The sequence below is a fragment of the Cinclus cinclus genome, chromosome 15 (assembly GCF_963662255.1).
Source record: "Cinclus cinclus chromosome 15, bCinCin1.1, whole genome shotgun sequence".
Taxonomy (NCBI): Eukaryota; Metazoa; Chordata; class Aves; order Passeriformes; family Cinclidae; genus Cinclus; species Cinclus cinclus.
The window spans coordinates 11320942-11340326 of NC_085060.1; the positions used below are offsets into that span (position 1 = coordinate 11320942).

At 35.7% G+C, this 19385-nt stretch overlaps 1 protein-coding gene across 5 annotated transcripts in view; it reads left to right on the forward strand.

Moving 5' to 3' along the window:
- The window catches only part of STAG2 (STAG2 cohesin complex component), a 92871-nt gene that overhangs the window by 33904 nt on the left and 39582 nt on the right, over positions 1 to 19385 (forward strand). For 4 of the 5 annotated variants that reach the window (XM_062502846.1, XM_062502844.1, XM_062502847.1 and 1 more), the window contains exons 2-15: positions 2513 to 2658; positions 4511 to 4589; positions 5588 to 5749; positions 8443 to 8539; positions 9824 to 9900; positions 11433 to 11637; positions 13877 to 14028; positions 15112 to 15185; positions 15299 to 15422; positions 16468 to 16566; positions 16662 to 16741; positions 17256 to 17363; positions 18210 to 18321; positions 18838 to 18955. In XM_062502846.1, coding sequence (XP_062358830.1) covers positions 2615 to 2658; positions 4511 to 4589; positions 5588 to 5749; positions 8443 to 8539; positions 9824 to 9900; positions 11433 to 11637; positions 13877 to 14028; positions 15112 to 15185; positions 15299 to 15422; positions 16468 to 16566; positions 16662 to 16741; positions 17256 to 17363; positions 18210 to 18321; positions 18838 to 18955 — 1531 coding nt within the window. In that variant the 5' untranslated portion in view covers positions 2513 to 2614. Of the gene's footprint in view, positions 1 to 2512; positions 2659 to 4510; positions 4590 to 5587; positions 5750 to 8442; positions 8540 to 9823; positions 9901 to 11432; positions 11638 to 13876; positions 14029 to 15111; positions 15186 to 15298; positions 15423 to 16467; positions 16567 to 16661; positions 16742 to 17255; positions 17364 to 18209; positions 18322 to 18837; positions 18956 to 19385 lie in introns of those variants that run through there. The other variant, XM_062502848.1, reaches the window with a different exon arrangement.

Genomic DNA, 19385 nt, shown 5'->3' on the forward strand with positions numbered 1-19385 from the left:
GTTCTACCTTCAAGAAAAACAAAAAATATCAATCTCAGTAGTTAAATGCTTCAGCATCAAGCAAGAACTTGATATGTCTGTTTTGTTCTAGGAGATGATTCTAAAAATGCCATGTTTTCTCTCATGTTTTGTGGTCTTTACTAAGATGAACAGTTCTGACAAGAACTGTTCAAGTTGGTGTGAATGGTAGACAGCTGTTGTTAGTGATTTGTTTGGCTTGTTTGATGTAGAGAACTTAATAATTTGCCTATTCTTCTTCATAGTCTTGGGTTTTTTTTCTTTAATTTCTGTGATTATAAGAATTCATTGAGATTTTTGTGACTTTTGGTAGGCTAGTATGTTTGGGTTTCATATAGGGAGCCAATTTGCAAGTAAGGGTCCTGATTGTCACAATAGTAGATGTCTTGCCTCTTAACATTGAAAAACGTAAACTAGAAAGAATCAAATGCCAACACATTGATAGACAGGTTGAACTTGAAACTGGGCAGTGTGGTTTTTGAAGTTTGCATCTCTGCTTTGCACTGGGACTGAATCACAAGCGTGCCTCAAAAATAATTTATGTAGATGTTTATCTTTCTTCTGCATTTTTCTTTTTTCTGTTTCCCCCCTCCTTGTACGGCTGAGCAGGTGCCAGCCTGATGACCAAGGCATTAAAGTGTGTCCTTTTTACCAAGTTTGAGTTGCTGATTGGAATCAAAGTAAATATTAAGAGATAAATAAATGCAAAATACATTTAAAAATTCCAAAGCGTAGAACTTTCCAATGTATTAGCTTCTGAGCATGGCATTTCACAGACGGCCTGGATGGTATAATAGCACCGTGTCACCAAAGTAGGGAATTTTACCCTTTCCTCCCCTGCTGCTGGCTGTGCAGTCTTGTGTTTCCTGTCCCTTGACTCTGGATATCTGCTGTTGAACCAGTTTAACTTGAAAATCTGGGGGGAAAACACTTGAAGATTTTTTTGCCCCTTTTAGTGGGGACTTTATTTGGGTGATACTGAATTGACAGAGCCTACAAAGGTGCATGGCTGGAGAGGGGTTGTTGCCATGCCTGGGACCGTGGGTTGCTACAGGGAGTGTAGGTGGAGTGTGTTGGTCATATACTCATGTGGTGCCTTTAGAGAAAGGAGGAATGCAGTGGCAGAGGGTGCTGCCATTCTGCAGCATGGTTTTTCTTGATGCTTTTTATCTTCTGCTGTGTTTCAGATGGAGCATGCTTTAGTAATTGCAGACTGTCTTGAGATCTTGAACCTCCTTGCCTTTGCCACTACTTATTTCCGCAGTGGTTCTCTGCTTTAGTGTAATTATGTGAAGAAAGAGAACATACTAAGTTCAGGGTTTATGGTTTCTCTCGTCTCTAAATCCTGGAAGCTACAGTGGCCCCTAGCATTCGGAATAAGCACTTGCAGGAGGAAACCTGTCCAGCCTCTCTGCCACATGCTCAGTTGAAATGCAGTCTCTGGAGCAGAGCTACCAGACTTTGAGCAACATGTGCTTAGCATGCCAAAATTAAATCTTTCCCTCAAATACCTAATCACTCCAGAAAGCTGTAGAGTCAGCAGACTGACTGAAGGTTTTCCTCCTTGGTATTCTGACTTTAAAATACCTGAACATCATGCTTTCTTAATTTCACTGTGTGAAAGTTAGCCTGGGGATCCAAGTGACATAGAAGACTTCAGCCTGGATAGCTAAAACATACAGGGAGATTTTTTTCCTCCCTTAAGAATTGGGAAAAAAAAAGGAGAAAAACCTAAATTTATTGTAATGAACAGTATTATAGTGAAGTTCAAAACAAGTATTTCACAATCTTTAGTTTTCTTGCTTAAAACAACTGTTTCCAGTATTTTCCTTTATATTGTGTGGATAGCACTATCTTCCTCGATACTCCGAAGTCTTGACAAATGCTTCAAATATTAAACCTGTTGTAGGTCTGGTTTATGAGCTCTGGAAGACATGGGGTTGTGAAGCAGCTGGTTATAAGAACTTGTTCTAGAGCTTATATTTATGGAAAATAGCATGGAAGTTGGCAAATTGGAGATACAAAGTTGCTGTATGTAATATCCTGAAACGTACATCTATTGTGCCTCAAGTTCAACATAAGTCTGGTTTTGGTTTGGTCAACTAAAATTGCCCTAGTGTTGTCAATTCTGGGCTCTGCTACTTAGAGGTGTTAATGAAAATCATTCCAGTTTGCTCATCCTATTCAGAAAATGTGGGTGGTGGGTTTTTGGTTGTTCTTTGGTCTTGTTTTATTGGTTTGTTTGGGGTTTTTGTTGTTACATTTTGTTTGGTTGGGTTTTTTTATAGTGTTTCTGTATTATTATTTTACTGCAATGGTTTTACCATTTGTAGAGTCTCTTTGTAGTAGGATCATGAGAGGATTCAGTCTTTAAACAGGAAAAAGTTGGTTGGAAACAGGATAGTGTGATCTGTATTTTCTGTGTTTCCAACTCTTTTATCCTTCCATATGTAGAATAATTTTCACTGTATTTTTTTGATTTATTTTATTCTAGACGTTGTCTGCTACAAAGGAGGAAAGAAAAGTAAGCTTGCCCTTCAGACTGCTTTTTTGAATATATTTCTAATACAGTGGTGTTCCAGAAGATGATAAAGAAATGATAGCAGCTCCAGAAATACCAACTGATTTTACTCTCCTTCAGTAAGTGCTTTCAAAAATTGTAGTTCTGCTTGTCAAATGTACTGTCTCTGTTTTGTGTTAAGGTTTACTTTTTCTTGGAAACAAGGAAGCATAATAAAGGATAGTGTTCTATTTTTTTAATCTATTGAGATGTTGTTAAAAACATTGTTGAAGTTTTTTCTTGAGTATTAATTCAGCAGTAACTTAATTTTTAAAAATATTTTTTTAAAAATCTGATTTTAAATCAAGTAGTTGAAGTACTTGCCCTTAACTGGGGCAGGTCACTTAATATTTAAAATATGTAATGCCAAATGCTTTAGTTAAAGCCAAAGTAATGGCTTCCCTCAGGCATCAGTTTCTTGGTGTTTTTGACATAATTTTACTAAGCCATTCATCTTCCCACAATTTTTAAGAAACAGACATTTGAGTTTCCATGATTTAGAATTAGGTACAGATTACACTTTTGGATACAGAAGTAAAGTGATTATTTTAAGCAGGCCAAAAGAATCCAGTTGATCCCCTTTTATTGTCAAGGGATTGGCATGGATTTCTCTAGACTGTTGAAGTGGATTGACCTGGTTGTGAAGTTTAAAAAGATGCAAAGGTGCAATTTTGTACCAATGAGTTTGTGTGGGTGTTTTTTCTTTTCAGTGAGAAATAAAGATTTGAAATAAATTGGGAGATGGTTTAATATGAAATAATGTTTTTACAACTGTTTAGAGTGGTCTTGTACTCTGTTGATACAGCTTATTGCTTAGCTGCATATTTGGAATTTGTATTTAGTTCTTTCCTGTGAAAATAAGAACATCTAGGAATCTTCAAAGAGGACATTTTTTCCACTTTTTTTCTTTTTTCCATTATTCCCCCCAGTATCCTGGTTTGCAGGCTTTTCCAGTCTATATCAGCTTACATAGTCAGCAAAACCAGACACGGCAGAATCCATGTCAAAAGGCAGCACAGTTCTTTCAGACACTTGCAGTAGTGAGACTGTAAGCTTCTGGAGTGTTTTAGAAGGTTATAAATAAATCCGTAAGAATGAGTCTCCCATGCCTCTGGTCATCTTTCTGATGGTTTTGTTAATTTGAGTCAGGAAGAAAGTTGTGATAGCAGCTGAAATTCACTGTACTGCATGTGTGTGTTAAAATGATCTCTCATAGCATCATTTAAGTTAATTTTTACAGGAAATGTACCAGTAGAGAATACATAAGCCAAGCATTCTCTATTAATAATTCAGGTCATTTCACACACCTTCCTATCACTGTTACAAATAAAGGAATTGTGTATCAGTGCAATGTAATTTAATGTGTAGGAAATAAAACAAATGAGCTTGTGTATTTAGTATGTTTTTACCTTATAAGCCTAAACATCTTTTATCTTTTTGATGAGGAAACCTCCCTCACCTAAACTTTTCTGTACCTTTCAACATTAAGTGCAAACTTCTTAATTATCTCCTAAGTTTCTAACAGCATGAAGAACTCTGTTGAGACACTTTGGTTGTCAGGGAAAGTGGTGGTTTTAGGTTTTTTTCTCCTCCTATTTTTTTAAGTATTTCTGGACAATATTTAGAGCTCTTTGCTTTTTGAGATGTTGTCATGTTTGTTACTTGTCAAAGACATGGTTCCCAGCCTGCTGCTATTTTCTACCTACCCTGAAATCTTTTAATTTTTGTTGTATGACTTTCTTCACAGGTACATTGTTTGGAGGAGACAGGATAGGCTGCAAGTGGGGATATGCTCTATTCCTCAACAGTAGGCTCAGGAAAAGTTTCACTGTTGGTGTTGACTTACTGGAATAAGAGTATACTGTGATTTTATGTATATTTAAGAATATTTCTGATGAACTGTGTGAATGGTTTGTCTTTTTATCCTTGCAGGGAGTCTGAAACACACTTCTCTTCTGATACAGACTTTGAGGATATTGAAGGAAAAAACCAAAAACAAGGCAAAGGCAAAGTATGTTCAATCTCTAGGGATACTGAAACATTTTTACTGTTATGAATTGAAGAATTTAGCACTTGCTTTCGAGTTGAATGAGCAAGGAGTGTTTTTTGAAAATGCAAGTGTTCTGTGAAGAGAGTTCATATTTGTATTTTCTTAGTGCTCTGAAGGTGTAAGGGAGGTAGGGGGGAGGAAAGGATAAGCTTTGATTTGATCAGTCTCTTGGCATATTTTCCATCCTATACTTAAATCATCATGTATTCTGTGTCTTAATTTGAAAAGTGAACAGAACAATAATTCAGTTAAAAGGGGTTTTTTTAACAGGTTGCAGACAGGAGATTGCAGTAGTGGAGTGAGAGGTCTAAACCCAGTTCCCAGCCCTTCTCTCCCTTCCTTGGACATTTGTCCTTCCCACGTGCCTCTGTCAGGTTTCACTGCTGCCCTGTGTGGCTCCTTCCCTGCAGCGTGCTGGCCTGGGCTGTAATCCCTCACTGGACACCCATGAGCCTGAACCAGTGCAGAGCACCTGGTTATTGAGAGCTGGTGATAGATTTGGTACAACAGTTATGTAATTTGTACTTAATCCTCCTTCTTCTTTCTCTAAGTCAGACTTGATGTGGAAAATCAAATGCAATGACACCTGTCTGCTCTTCCTCACCCCCCACTTGCTAGCATGTATTCAAATGAACAAACAAAAGGTTAATGAATTGGAGACCTTTCACTAATCACATTTTTAGTTGCTAAAAGATTTTTAATGAGGGAAGGAAGAACCTGTACAGTTCTTACTGGTCTTTGTATCACTCAGGGTCTGCTGAGTTCACATGAGATCTCAACTTCTGATTTTTTTTTAAATTTTATCTATATATACAGACAAACAGATATATAAAAAACATTTAAAAAATACGGTTGCTGAAAATCAAAGGCTTGTCTATATTTGTCATGATATGGATAGTGATTTTTTTTTTTAATACTTCATAATAATTAAGTAAAACCTCGTGTGTGTGTTGTTGCAGACCTGTAAAAAAGGAAAAAAAGGACCAGCAGAGAAGGGAAAAAGTGGAAACGGAGGAGGGAAACCTGGTGGTCCGAATCGGATGAATGGACATCATCAGCAGAATGGTGTGGAAAACATGATGCTCTTTGAAGTAGTTAAAATGGGCAAGAGTGCTATGCAGGTAAGACCTGGGATAGCTCTATGACTTGGATATAGATAGAATTTAAATATAACAATGTTTTCTTCTCCATGCAATTTAATCAAATGAAATCCAAAGTAATTTTTTTTCTTCAAATTGCTGTTTTTACTTTATATAAGAATCAAAATAAAGTGGTTTTGCTCTGTTGATGTTTGAATTTGAATTAACTGATCTTTCATTTCTAAATGTTATTCATAAATAATCACATATGAAGTGAGTAAGTTCATACTAATTCAAAGTATCCTGAATGAAGAAAGGTTATTTTAGATTGCATAACTTTCAAGTCCTTTTTGTGTGGTGGTAACTAAATAAAAATGTGATTTAGACTTATTTTTGTCATAGAACTTAACAAGAATCTATAGTTTTTGGAATTTGCATAGAGCTTAGAATATCTGAAAATAAATAGTTGCTTCTCTTCTCTCATCCAGAGTAAAATCACTAGCTACAATTTACAGGCTCTTTAAATTTCCTTACCAAATTCCAGGCAATTACAGTATAGCAATATACTCTGGCCAAGTCAACTTAGGGGAAATTTAACCCCTTCAAGTATCTACATTAGGCACTCTCCTCACTGTATTTAGTAACAGGACTGAAGTCAGACTATTAAGAAGTACAGCACTGTTTATGTTGTTTTTTTTTTAATTCAGATAAGTCACTAAGTTGTTTGCTTGTCTCCCAGTTGAGAGACACTCAGCCATGAAGCTTTCCTGCTGACTCACTCATGTGACTCCTGGCAGTGTGGAAGAAAAGGCTATCTTTGGGAGTGGAAATCTAGAGTTTGCAGCTCCTGTAATACACATGCAGGAAACTGGGGTTGCTGTGCAGTCCTCTCAAGGTTTGCAGGCTGCTGCATTACAGCTGGGGACAAGAACAAATTACTTGGATGTATTTGCACAGAGAAATTCTGATTCTTCTGTCATTTGTTTTGTTCTGTTTCAAAGCAGATGGAAAAACAATACTTCTATAACTGTTGCTCTGTGTGCAACTTGTTCAGCCAGTTATCAGTAGTTGTATTTTCATGACTTTTTAACTGTTTAAAATGATATGCAGTAAAAATAATTTGCTTTCCGAGGGCAAAATGGACCTTTGCCTGGTCTGATTATTCTGCTGAATTGAGATATTGATACCTGAATCTCTGTCAATGTTTTTAAATTTGGAAGAAAAAACTTCTCAAATTATTTTTAAACTAAAGTCCATTTCAACAGTCGGAGTACAAAGTTTTCTCCATGACCCTCATTGTTTGCTTATATGGAAAAATTTTAGTAATGATTTTAATTTAATTATTTTATTTTAAATTCTGTTCTGTACCTTCTGAATTAGTTGAGAAGGTGGTGGTAAGTTATAGGTTGAACTCTGACCTCAAAAGTCTTTTCCAGCCTAATCCATTCTGTGAATTAGTGTCTGTTCCCTGGCAAAGAGAGGTGGTTCATTTACAGAGACAGAATGTTTCAAGAAAAAACTGTTTTGCTGGAGCTTCTTTAAATTGAATAGATTCTGAAAACAAGGCTGCCTAATTGAAATATTTGTTCCATTCCTATCATTCTTCAGTTCTTGCTTAGTGACCTTCTTGAGAAGCCAAATTTGCTTTCCCCATATTTCATTCTTTGCTTCAGGTCAATGCACTCGGGTCCAGTTCATATGTTCTGTTCCTAGTGGAAAGACCATAACAGTTTCTCTGAGTTTTTCATTCGTTTTGTTGTGCTGACAAAAGTTATGCATCACAGTATAAAAAAATCTAAGATTCAGGGAAGAGGGATTTAGCATTGTGTCTGTACAGAAGTTTTTCTCGATGGCAATATGTTTTATTTGTCCTCACAGCAATATTGCTTGTGAGAGTAAGCACTGAGAATACAGACAGGAAGCTTTGGAGATGCTTCATAGTCCAGCTATCTTTTGAAATTCTGAATTATTCCATCATACAGGGAAAGGTACTAACGTATTAAAAAAAGTCAAACCTGAGAACCTGATACTGAAGTGAGTCTCTTGTACCTGTGTTAATAAAATTGTGTGAGTCTGTGCTTTTATGACCATGGCAGTAGATGATTTGTACTCTACAAATGGATAGTTAAAACATAATTGCATGTAAATTCTGTTTTCTCAGAATGATTATCACAGGTTTAATTGTTTCACACTAATGTCTTTTAATAAAATGTGCTTGTTTGTATTTGGCTTAGTGACTACAGAGTAATTAATATCCATGGAGTGTAGGGCAGTGCTGTTCACCCTGTTAGGGCAAATGTGGATGAAGCAAAGTTCATTGGGGGACACCTTTTTAAAAGAATATAGGGAGTTGTAGCTGTTGGGATTGAATGGACAAATAGTATTTTCAGAGAAATGCAAATGGCTTGGCAGAGCAGGGGGAGGGTGTAAATAAAAACCTGATTCTCTAAAATTACCCAATTATTTTTGCATTCTGCCTCCAAAAATGCTACTGGTATGGTATTCCTCTGCTTTATGTTTAGGTGTCAGTTTTGTAGTGGTATGTGTTTATAGAATGAGTTCTTGAGAACATATGGCGGTAAAATATCATTTAAACATTTAGTTCTGCAGTAATCAAAAAAGACTGTTGAAGTTATTAAAGGGATGAAGAAGAATGACTTACTGCAAAGCAGTTAAGTAATAACAGTGTCTTCAATTTATGAAAACTGAGCAGTGCTTTTTTTGTTTTCTTTCAGTCTGTAGTGGATGACTGGATAGAGTCGTACAAACATGACCGAGATATAGCACTCCTTGATCTCATTAACTTCTTTATTCAGTGTTCAGGCTGCAAAGGTAAGATACTGAAATGCTTACTCATTCATTTAGGTAATAATACAGCATGATTCTCAATCTTTGCTTTCATACTACTGAGTAGTATGACTGCTTCATCCCCAGAGCTAGTTTACATTATCAAGTTCTTGAAGCTAAGCAAGTATTTCTAAAGGTGGGAGCAGGAGGTTTAGAAATCTTATACTGTAGTTTAAAGTGTTGATTAATGCTGTTGTATTTACAGCTGATAGAAATCAGTACTGGTACTTAACATGTACTTCTCTTCCTCTGTTCCTGCTTTCCTTATTTCAGAAAATTATTTCTCCTATCACTGATAGTTCAGTTCTCAGTCTTGGAATTCTAATTTGGATGTACCTGTCTTTTGTTGTTGATTAAGATTGCTTCATAGCTTTTTGTAGACATTCTTGTTTCAAAAGATATTATGGACAGCTTTATGGTAGCCTGTCTACAGTAAGATTGTGTTTGCTTATAGATTTTCTTTATTTTCTGGTTTTTCTTTCCTCATTTCCACATCCTCCATTCTTTTACCTCTCACCTCCTTTTGAAGAGAAGGCACAAGAGCTTGCCTTGCAGTACCACTATGCTTGATAGAGGAGAGCTGGATGTACTTTGTTCTGCTCAAGTGTTTCTCTGTCCTGATAATCTTTTAACCTGTGTAAATCTCCAGAAAGCTAACAGTGTTCTTCAGAGGTTATCTGTGCTTTCAAGAGTAGTGACCTTCTGATTTTTGTTACAAGATAGATGCAGAATCTTTTAATGCTTTCTGTGATGATCCTTGTCATGAATTTTGCAGGGGACTTTGGGAAGTCTAACAATTTGAGGTCAAGGCAAATAGAAATTGCGTGAAAGCACTAATTGTTTATTACAATGCAGAAGGTAATAAGTAGCAATACAGCTGTTCAAAATCATCTTGCACCATTTAGAATCTTGAGTCCCCAAAGGTCACTTCAGATGGTGTAGTGCTCACTGATACAGAGGTCTGGCACAGGTATCTTTGGCTTCTGAGTATGAGTGAATGAGTAAGTTCTAGATGTATGTGTACATGCACACAAGCATGCTTCTTGAGAGGAAGAAGAGGAAGAAGAAACCCTACGTAAATAAATGGTGCTAAGTACTTGTTATACATGGATGCTAGAAGAAAAAAAAGCGAAATTTATTAAAAATATATGTGTGTAATCAGTAAGTTAGGTGAAAATGGGTTATTTTGAAATTGTAGCAGGAAGCATATAATCTGCCATCTACAGCTTTCATATTAACAGTGCTAATGACCTAATATCTAAATTGTAGGAGTTGTTACAGCAGAGATGTTCCGACACATGCAGAATTCTGAAATAATCCGAAAAATGACTGAAGAATTTGATGAGGTAATTTAATGAAGTGCTGGTTATGTATTAATTTCTATTTTCTTTTTACCTGCCCTAATCTTGCTGGATTACCTTGCTAGACATTTATTTCAAGAATAAAGAGTTATGAAAAACAGGACTTTTATGAATGAAAATATTAAACTCTTATTTCACTGAGCTTGATAGGACTAGGAATTTATTAATGGTTTAAGAAATCAATGTTAACTTTCAGTTTTTAAATAGTGGGAACTCCTACTGTGGTGGCACTCTGGGAGATGCTTCCTTGTCTTGCTGTTCATATAAGGCCTTAAATTATCTCTTTAAATGGTCACTAAATATATTTCTATGCATTCATTAATCTACAAAGTGTGGGGATTTGAGTTTGATTATTCTTCAATTGAAGACCAGTGCTTTTCCTTTCATGGGGATTATAGTTTATTTTTTTCCCCTTTAAATTGTCACTTTTAGTTCCACAGAGTGTTGGGGTAAATGAGATGTATGGGGAGGGGGAAGGTTTTGGTGGGTGGTGGGGTTATTTTGGGTTTGTTTGTTATAGTTTTTATTTTGTTTTTGGTTTGGATTCTTTTTGTTGGTTCAATTTAGCTTTCATTTATTTGTGGTTTTCCTGGATTTGAGTGGTATTCCTCTCATCTGGTGTTCCAGAGAATGTAAATGTAGCTTTAAAACCTCCTCCCCTAATTTATCTAGTACAGAAACAATTCCCTCCAATAATTAAAAAAAAAAATCCATAACTTTAACTGAGGGGAAAATGTAATATCCTTTCCTTTAAAGGGATTTTAGTGTTCCTTAACTACCTCAATGCATAAATAGATTTGATTATTCTAAGGCAATATTGTGTGAAGTTTGTAAAGCCACACCTGGGACTGTTGGTACATGGTTTTTTTTATCACTATGTCATGCTCACTTTTTCTTGTAACAGAATTTTAGTGAACAGCTCTAAGATTTCTAATCCCTTTTTATGGATACTTTCTTTGTTTTTCGACCTGTATTGTTGTTCAGCCTCTTAGAGAAATGGTTCACATAGGCACTGACACGGATGATCCTTCTTTTCTTCCTGTCCTTTTACTGTAATTTGTAAAGGCACCCATATCAGGAGAGGACACAGAATTTGTTATATTCAAGGTGTTGTAGTAGGTGATTTTATGACTTCAGAAGTTTCAATCTGGTATGTAAGCATTTCCCTGTAAACTTCATTATGATCCCAACCTGTTCCTAAACTTGTCACCTAACTGTTCATGTGATGGTTGTAGTGTAATGAAGCAGATTTCTAAGGTAAATAATTTTCTTTTTTCTTTTTTTTTTTTTAATCAAACGAAAAAGATAAACTAGTAGTTAGAATGTTGTCTTCATGTTATAACAAGTCTCAGCTGCAAAGTAGATTTATTTATGGAATCGTATTCTGATATATCATTTTTAAGGCCTCTGAGATTTTGGCTTTAAAGTTGTAGCCACCTCTTCTTAATCTTTATTTAATGAAATAGCTTCTAAGATGTTTGAAAGAGTTTCCTGTTTCCTTTTCTGTGTTTTAATAGGATAGTGGAGATTATCCCCTAACTATGGCTGGCCCCCAGTGGAAAAAGTTCAAATCCAGTTTTTGTGAGTTCATTGGAGTACTCGTCCGACAATGTCAATATAGCATCATATATGATGAGTACATGATGGATACTGTCATATCACTGCTTACGGGGCTGTCAGACTCACAAGTCCGAGCGTTTCGGCACACTAGCACACTGGCAGGTCAGTGAATTATATTGATTTGAGTATTGCTTACACTTAATATTTTATGTTGCACAGGACAGAATTACTCTGGTTAAACTTCTTTATAATCAACATTCAGCTTGTGTTTTATTGTGTGATACAGTTTTCTCTAATGCAACTTGCTTTGGGACAGCCTTTTATCTTGTATTTTTGTTACTGAGAAACACAGTGCTGTTTTCACCCATTCTTTGCTAGCTGTCTGGTACTTAGTTTTTATTATCTTTAGTAAAAAAAATAAATAGAAGGAAAATTTTCGGTTGATTTTACTAGTTTGTCTTTGGTCATAAATAAGGGTGTAGATGTCTTTTAATCTCAAATGCAGTTGAACCTGTTGTTCTCCTCTGCATTAAGTCAAACTGAAGTTGTAGTTTATGTTGGATGCAATTTTTGCTACAAGCTTAAATTGTGCTACATATTGAGACCATGGTGCTACGTAAAGTAGCATTTCCAGTCTTCACGTTAGAAATAATTTAAAATAACTTTTCTATCAGTAATACAGTCTCTAAATTTCTTTATGTAATTGACCTTTTCGCATATTTTTTTCCTGATGTGTTATATTACGAAGAAATCCCTTATGAGTTAAGTATAGAGTATTCAAAGAAATGTGTCTTTGAATGGACAAAGGATGAGCTTCCTGGATAAGGGAGTCCTAAACTTGCACTGATTACTGAGGAAAGATTGTGAATGGCATCCTGTAGCTGTAAGTTTATGTGAGATTATTGTAATAATTTACTTTGAACAAGGTGAATTTAGGCTGTGTGTGTAACTGAGGTTTTGCCACACTGGAAGAAATTATTGTTGGAGTCCCTTGACCTGGCTGATTTACAGCTGGCTTCAGTCCTAACTGTCCTGTTAGTCCTTTTGTATCCTTGATAGCTCTCTTGAATTTACATTAGCACACTGCAGATGGGGTTGCTGCTGTGTGTGACTTCTACCGGCTGGAGCGTTTCTTAACGAAGAGAGGAACAAGACCATTTATTTCAGGAGAGTTTACATATTCTGCTGTATCGTCAGTTCTTACTGTTGTACAATATGACTAATACAAATTTTAGGTCTTAAAAAGCAGGTTTTTACCTTATTTTAAATTATTATTTTTATTTGAGGTATGCCTGGATAGAAGTTTCAGAAATTGCTCTGTTGCATGTTAGTTTCTGTCAAGCAAAATATTTTTTTTATGAGCCACATGTTTTCATTTGTTCACATTAGTAGTCAATTCTCATGCTTTTTGTGTTCATCTGAGTTTTATTGTGTGTATTGTTGAAGATTGTATTTTATATGGAAAAGAGTACCAGCAAAATCACTCTAAACATATTTACTGGTATTTCTGGTAATTTTGGCTTCTGTAATTAACTCAGACTTGTCCTTTAATCTTGGAGATGACAGTGTGAGATGATATTTTAATATAACTTTGTGTCTTTAAGCTTTGCTCATCAGCTTTATACTGGTGATGCATGCACAAGAATTTTCTATGTGGGATCCATCAGTGCAAGCCCTTTTATGCCTTGTTACAGAAGCTCACGAGACAAACAAGTACACAATTGATCACCTTCTAGTTTCTGAAAGAGGGGTATTTGTCTGCACTCTTTAAAAAGGATTGAACTAAAAATAAAAGGACACAAAAAATCCCATGCAAGTGTTTTTTATATTTTGGTTTTCTGTTTTCTGGCTTGTAGTTGGCTAATGTGCTTTCATTGCTTTTGCTAATAAATGAATCTTTGAAAAACCTGCACCTTATTAAAATTAAATTGAGGGAAGAAGACTGGTGTGATATGGTGGTGTTGGTTGTCTTAAGACATTTCCTTTTGAAGAAAGAAACTTTTTGTGTATTTAAGACTGAATGGTATCAGTCTACCTTTGATAACAGAATTATTTTTGGACTATTTCTTAGACTATGTTTGTAAATCTTACATTTTACCTTCATTTTGGGGAGGAAACAGATCCTTTATCTCAATTCAACAATAATAACACTTTGTAATAAAGATAATGCTTACAGCATTAAAGAAGTGACAACGAAGTACAGAATAGCAATATAGTATCTATTGTCTGGATAAATAATGATGAGGTGCCTTGTAAAACATTGCATAAGTTTGTATATCAAAAAATTTGCAGTGTATGTATTTTCACAGATGCAGGAAGAGGTGTCAAGATTTTTCTTCTAAGTTTTTTTAGTTCAGGTAACCTTTTAAATAATCCTCATTCTTTTCACTTTTTTTTGTAGCCATGAAGCTGATGACTGCTTTAGTGAATGTGGCATTAAATCTAAGTATTAACATGGACAACACACAACGGCAATATGAAGCAGAACGAAATAAAATAATTGGGAAACGAGCTAATGATAGGCTGGAACTCTTACTACAGAAGAGAAAGGAGGTTAGTGCAACTCCTGGCTGGTGTGCATATAATAAGTGTTTGTAAGTGGCAGCTAATAATTAATCTTGTTCTGTAATTGGTTTTGGTAGTTATCCATCTCTAACTCTTCAGATTGTTCATGTTTAATGCTTTAAAAACTTTGAAAGGTGCTTCTTACTGTCTGGTTTTCTGTAAAAAGAAGTAAATGTAGTCTTTCTGTGATCTTGGAGCAAAATACTGCTTTTATAATATCAGTAATAATCTCAGTAGAAAGCGTGTTTAAAGGCTTTAGATAAGGCTTTTTTCATGTACAGAAGGCACTATCAAAATTGAAAATGCAGTCTACTTCTGTTTTCTTTCTTTTGTGTAAAAGAGACTTGCTGATTCACTGCTGACAATGTTGTCTTGTTGAAAGCCCTAATTCAATCAGGTTTCAGTTTTTACTTTTGGGGCAGTTGTTGGTATAGTTTTTGTTTGTTGGTCTTCTTTGGGGGGTGGTGGTGATGTTTGTTTTCTTTTAGTTTTTTGGTTTTTTTAGACGTCTGGAATAACTTCTTCATGATCAAGGCAGACATCTCACCTTTGCTCTTCAGTGTTTTTACCTGTTACCCTTTAAGGATTTTTTTTTTTTTCCTGACAGTTCAGATAAACTGACAAGTTTAGCTTCTTTCATATCCCAAAGATCTTGCAGTTTAAGACTGATCTCTTAACAACCCATTCAATGTAGTTTTGTTAGGTGTGTGTGCAGGGACAGTCCTAGTGAGTAATACACAGATACGTAAAAAAGCAGTGATGTTACTAGAAAATTAAATCAGGTTTTTTTATAAGTTAATTAAGAAAGACCTTTCAGAAACCCAAGATGTCTTCGTTACACTTGAAAAACAGTTTTCCAGTGGTCAGAATTCTTAAATTTTTTATGCTGTGGTAGATACAATTTCTTAAATGATAGCATTCTGTGAAACAGATCTGTAAATATTTCTGAATCTGTGAAAGGATTTGATGGTCACACTTGTAAATGTTAATTTAGTTTGTCTAGCATCAACACTATCTGATCTGACTGTAAAAGTTCTGCTCACTGTTTATGTACTCTCTACGTTCTTTCAGCTTCAAGAAAATCAGGATGAAATAGAAAACATGATGAATGCAATATTTAAAGGTGTTTTTGTGCATAGATACCGGTAAGTTTCTCTTAGTAAGTAATGTGTAGCATCATTAATTTTTTCTGGAATCTGTGGCAGGTTATTTCTAATTATTCATCTCTTTGAACTTACTGCCCCACTTCCCTCCACAGAGATGCAATTGCTGAAATAAGAGCCATCTGCATTGAGGAGATCGGAATATGGATGAAAATGTACAGTGATGCTTTTCTCAATGACAGCTACTTAAAATACGTAGGGTGGACTATGCATGACAAGGTAAACTGCACTGAGCAAAAGGAGCAGAACTCCTTAGTTTTGGTTATTGGTCTTTCCAGACTAGGTTTGGATCTCTTTAACTATTTAAATTGGTCACTGCTTTCCTTATCACTCAGAAACACTGGCATTTCAAAATACATATAAGCCAGACTTGAATCTTCTGAATGTGTTAGAGAGTACATACAGATTTTTTAAAGGAACTGTTAATTGTAGGCAAGTGGTCTTCTCTGTTTATTTACTGCTGATGCAAACTTTTAGTTCATAGTGCTTAACTACTTCAAATTAATGCATTTCATCTCTATAGCTTGGCAGTACTCCGTTTTGCCAAGTTACAAAACTCTGTAGCATTTTCATCTAGCTGGGAAAAGCATGGGAAAAGCCCTCTTTTGTGCTGGTCAGTGCCTCAATCTTTATTTACCAGCTACCACATAGAGACTGTTCTCTGCTTGGAAGGGTCAATATAGTTTACAAATGCTCCCTGACTCATTATTGAGTCAGCATATTGCCTCAGTTCTTGCATCAGAAACTTCAGGCTGTTGAATTTTAAGTGAAACAAATGAGGGTTGCTTAGTCTTGCTGTGCCATCCATGGGTGTGGTGTAAAAGCCCAATAACCTCTGGAAGTGGGGTGAGGTCATCTGTACCTTGGAACATGTTCTCTGCTGAAGCAGGTCCTTGTGTTTCAGGGGGAATATTTCTCTCATTATCTACTTAGTAATTTTGTCTGAACAGGGGATGGTTGTCAATGACAGAAATATCTTGAGTATTTAGAAAGAAAGAATGAAACAGGTGAATTTTGATCTATGGAGATGGTAACTGCGGAAGGACCTTGGGAGGTTTTGTTCATTTTTGTTGCTTCACTGCCTTGTTTCAAGCAAGGTTATATTCTTACATCATCAGCATGATTATTGGTAGTGTATTGTGACAGCATTTAATCTTTGTTTTTGAATTAATTCTGACTATAAAAGAAACTTGTCTTGTATGACACGAAGATCACATCTGTATCCTATACTTGACTTTTAATTCAGTTCTTAATTTTATTTTAGCAAGGAGAAGTAAGACTCAAATGCCTAACTGCTTTGCAAGGGCTTTACTATAATAAGGAGCTTAATTCCAAATTGGAACTCTTCACCAGTCGCTTCAAGGTTAGTATTACTTCTTACTTTGGGTATATATGAATTTTTTAAAACTTGCATTGCACTTCTTTCCTCTTCAAAAATATTTTCTTTTGTGTTCTTAGGATAGAATTGTGTCTATGACTCTTGACAAAGAATATGATGTTGCAGTCCAAGCAATAAAATTACTCACTCTTGTTTTACAGTAAGTACATGTATATTTCCTTATCTGACATACAACAAATACTGAAGCTTACATGTTTGTTGTCCTTGTGGGCGAGGCCAGCAGCACGACACTTCAGATAATCTGGAGGCTATAGAAATGTCTATGCATTTTGTACTCAAGGAAAAAGTCATCTGTCTAGGACAGTGTTACTTCTTATCTCCAACAGTTCAGTAGGTGTAAGGGCTTGGAACTTTGAATTCAGCCTCATAGTTAAAAACTGTCATGGAATGTTTGAAATGAAGAACATGGAATATATTGAACATTACACCGTAGTTGAACTCTTCAGCATAACCTTCTAGCAATAGCTCATACTTTATCAGTATATTTTATTTAGGAAGACTTTGGAAATAAGACTCTGGAGTTTTAGGATGATGAATTGAAGGAGAAGGTTTAGGTTCTCATTCATTTCCATCTCCCTCATTAGGGTTCATACTTTGTTGACTCAGCCTTTTTGGTTTTTTCTTTCTTTCCTTCTTCCCATTCCTACCCCTAGGAGTAGTGAAGAAGTTCTGACTGCAGAAGACTGTGAAAATGTCTACCACCTGGTTTATTCAGCTCATCGGCCAGTAGCAGTTGCCGCAGGGGAATTTCTTTATAAAAAGTAAGATGGAGAAATTACAGTTAACTTCTTGCTCCTGTAGATTTTTGTGCATTTGTGTGCATTAATATGATGATTCTTATTAGATTTAATCAAGAAAAGGAAAAAGTGAATCATAAAGTGGCCTTAAGAAAGAAGAGACAATGTAACATTGCTGTATTTTTCTGAACTGCTGTAGTTTTTCTAAGTGGGAAATAGCAGTTTTGAAGGCTGCACTTTGAAAACTTGTACCTTCAGGGAATATAATAAAAATGTTCCTATATCTTCTCGTTTCCTATTCTTCCTGTGAAACATCTTAAAATGCTTATGTAGTTTGGGGCCTAAAACTTGGGCTTGCATCCTGAGTGTTTTCCCATTTGTAGTTCCTCCCATGTGCCCACCTCTTCTCCATTGTCCCATATGATCATTTCATAAAATAATTTTCATTTAAAAAATCCACTAAAAATCCAACATGTCAGGTGTGTAGGAGAACAAAATAGAGTTTCTATCTAATACTTTTCAGACCTCCTTCCAATATTTCTTAGCTGCTTTAAAGTCTCCTGTAGGGAGGTTCAGAAAATACCATTTGTTGAGAAGGAGCATAGGACCTCAAGTGCCTGCAATTATCATTCATGTTTGTAAAGCATTTTGTTATAATTATACATCCCACTGAAGACAGTCAGTGGAATATCAACTTAGCATGTATGAAATTGTTCAAATGATACTTGTCCCAAATTACTTCCTTTCAAAATAAAATATGGAGCCAAGCAACAAGGTATTTAGTGTGTAAAAAAATGGGTATCTTGATGTGAACTGACGGTAGTGAAGACAATGAGGAAGAGACTTGTCAAGAAACAATTTTTCTTTTAGGCTTTTCAGTCGCAGAGATGCTGAAGATGATGGAATACTGAAAAGGAGGGGAAGACAAAGTCCAAATGCTAATCTTGTGAAGACATTAGTGTTTTTCTTTTTGGAAAGTGAAGTAAGTTGGGTCTCAGGGATGTCTGTTTTTTTGTGGTGTGTGTGGATTTTTGTTATTGTTGTTGTTGTGTTCTTCTAATTTTTGTCAGCTAAATTCTGTTGGTTTTCTTTTCCCCATTCATTGGTTAATAACCATGAATCTGTCCTAGCTTTCCTGTTGTTTGAGCAACCTGGGGGGGTCAAAAGACTGTTTTGTGTGGTTGTGTTTATTTGAAGGATCTGTTGGTACACAGTGTTGAAACAGGGTGAGTGCTACTCTGATAAACATGACAATGTGTAAGTATAAATAGCCTGTGATTTAATAGATTTAAAAGGAGAGAGAGAAAAAAAGCAAAAAAGCCCACAAGCCCTTCTATCCACCCATTTCTTGTAGCACTTCTCCTTGTAGCTGTTGGTCTGGATTAATGTTTTTAAGTGAATTGGGGAAGAAAATCTTCTGTTTAACCAGAGAGCTCACAAAACTTATTATGTAATAATCTTCATTGCTGATAAAATACGTAATCTGTTCTTATTTTAGTTGCATGAACATGCTGCTTATCTTGTGGACAGCATGTGGGACTGTGCAACAGACCTCTTGAAGGATTGGGAATGTATGAACAGTCTTCTGCTGGAGGAGCCTCTCAATGGAGAAGAACGTAAGAGATTTTTGTAGATCTTTGTTTGTATTGCTGTGCAGTTTTTGTTAGGCTTGAAATAAGGAAAAAAAGATGTTTACATACATTTTCTGTGTTTCCATGACTATAAGAAGTTGCTAATATTAATTATGAAATGTGAAGAAGAGTAGAAAGAGATCACCATCTGATAGGGAAGTGTGACACAAGAACAGTGGTTAGAAGAAAAGAGAAGGAATTAACACGCAGTGTTGCCTTGGTGTTCCACAAGTTCCGGCTGCACTTTTTGCATTAGTGAAACTGGTTAATTTATTGTTATAACTACCATATGGAAAAATACAATAATTTCTGTGATGACAGTAGGCCCAAACAAAACCCCTGGCACAATTTTGTAATTTATAGGTCCTAGTAAATGGACCTCTGAAAAATAGAAAGGAAGTAAAATAATTATAAA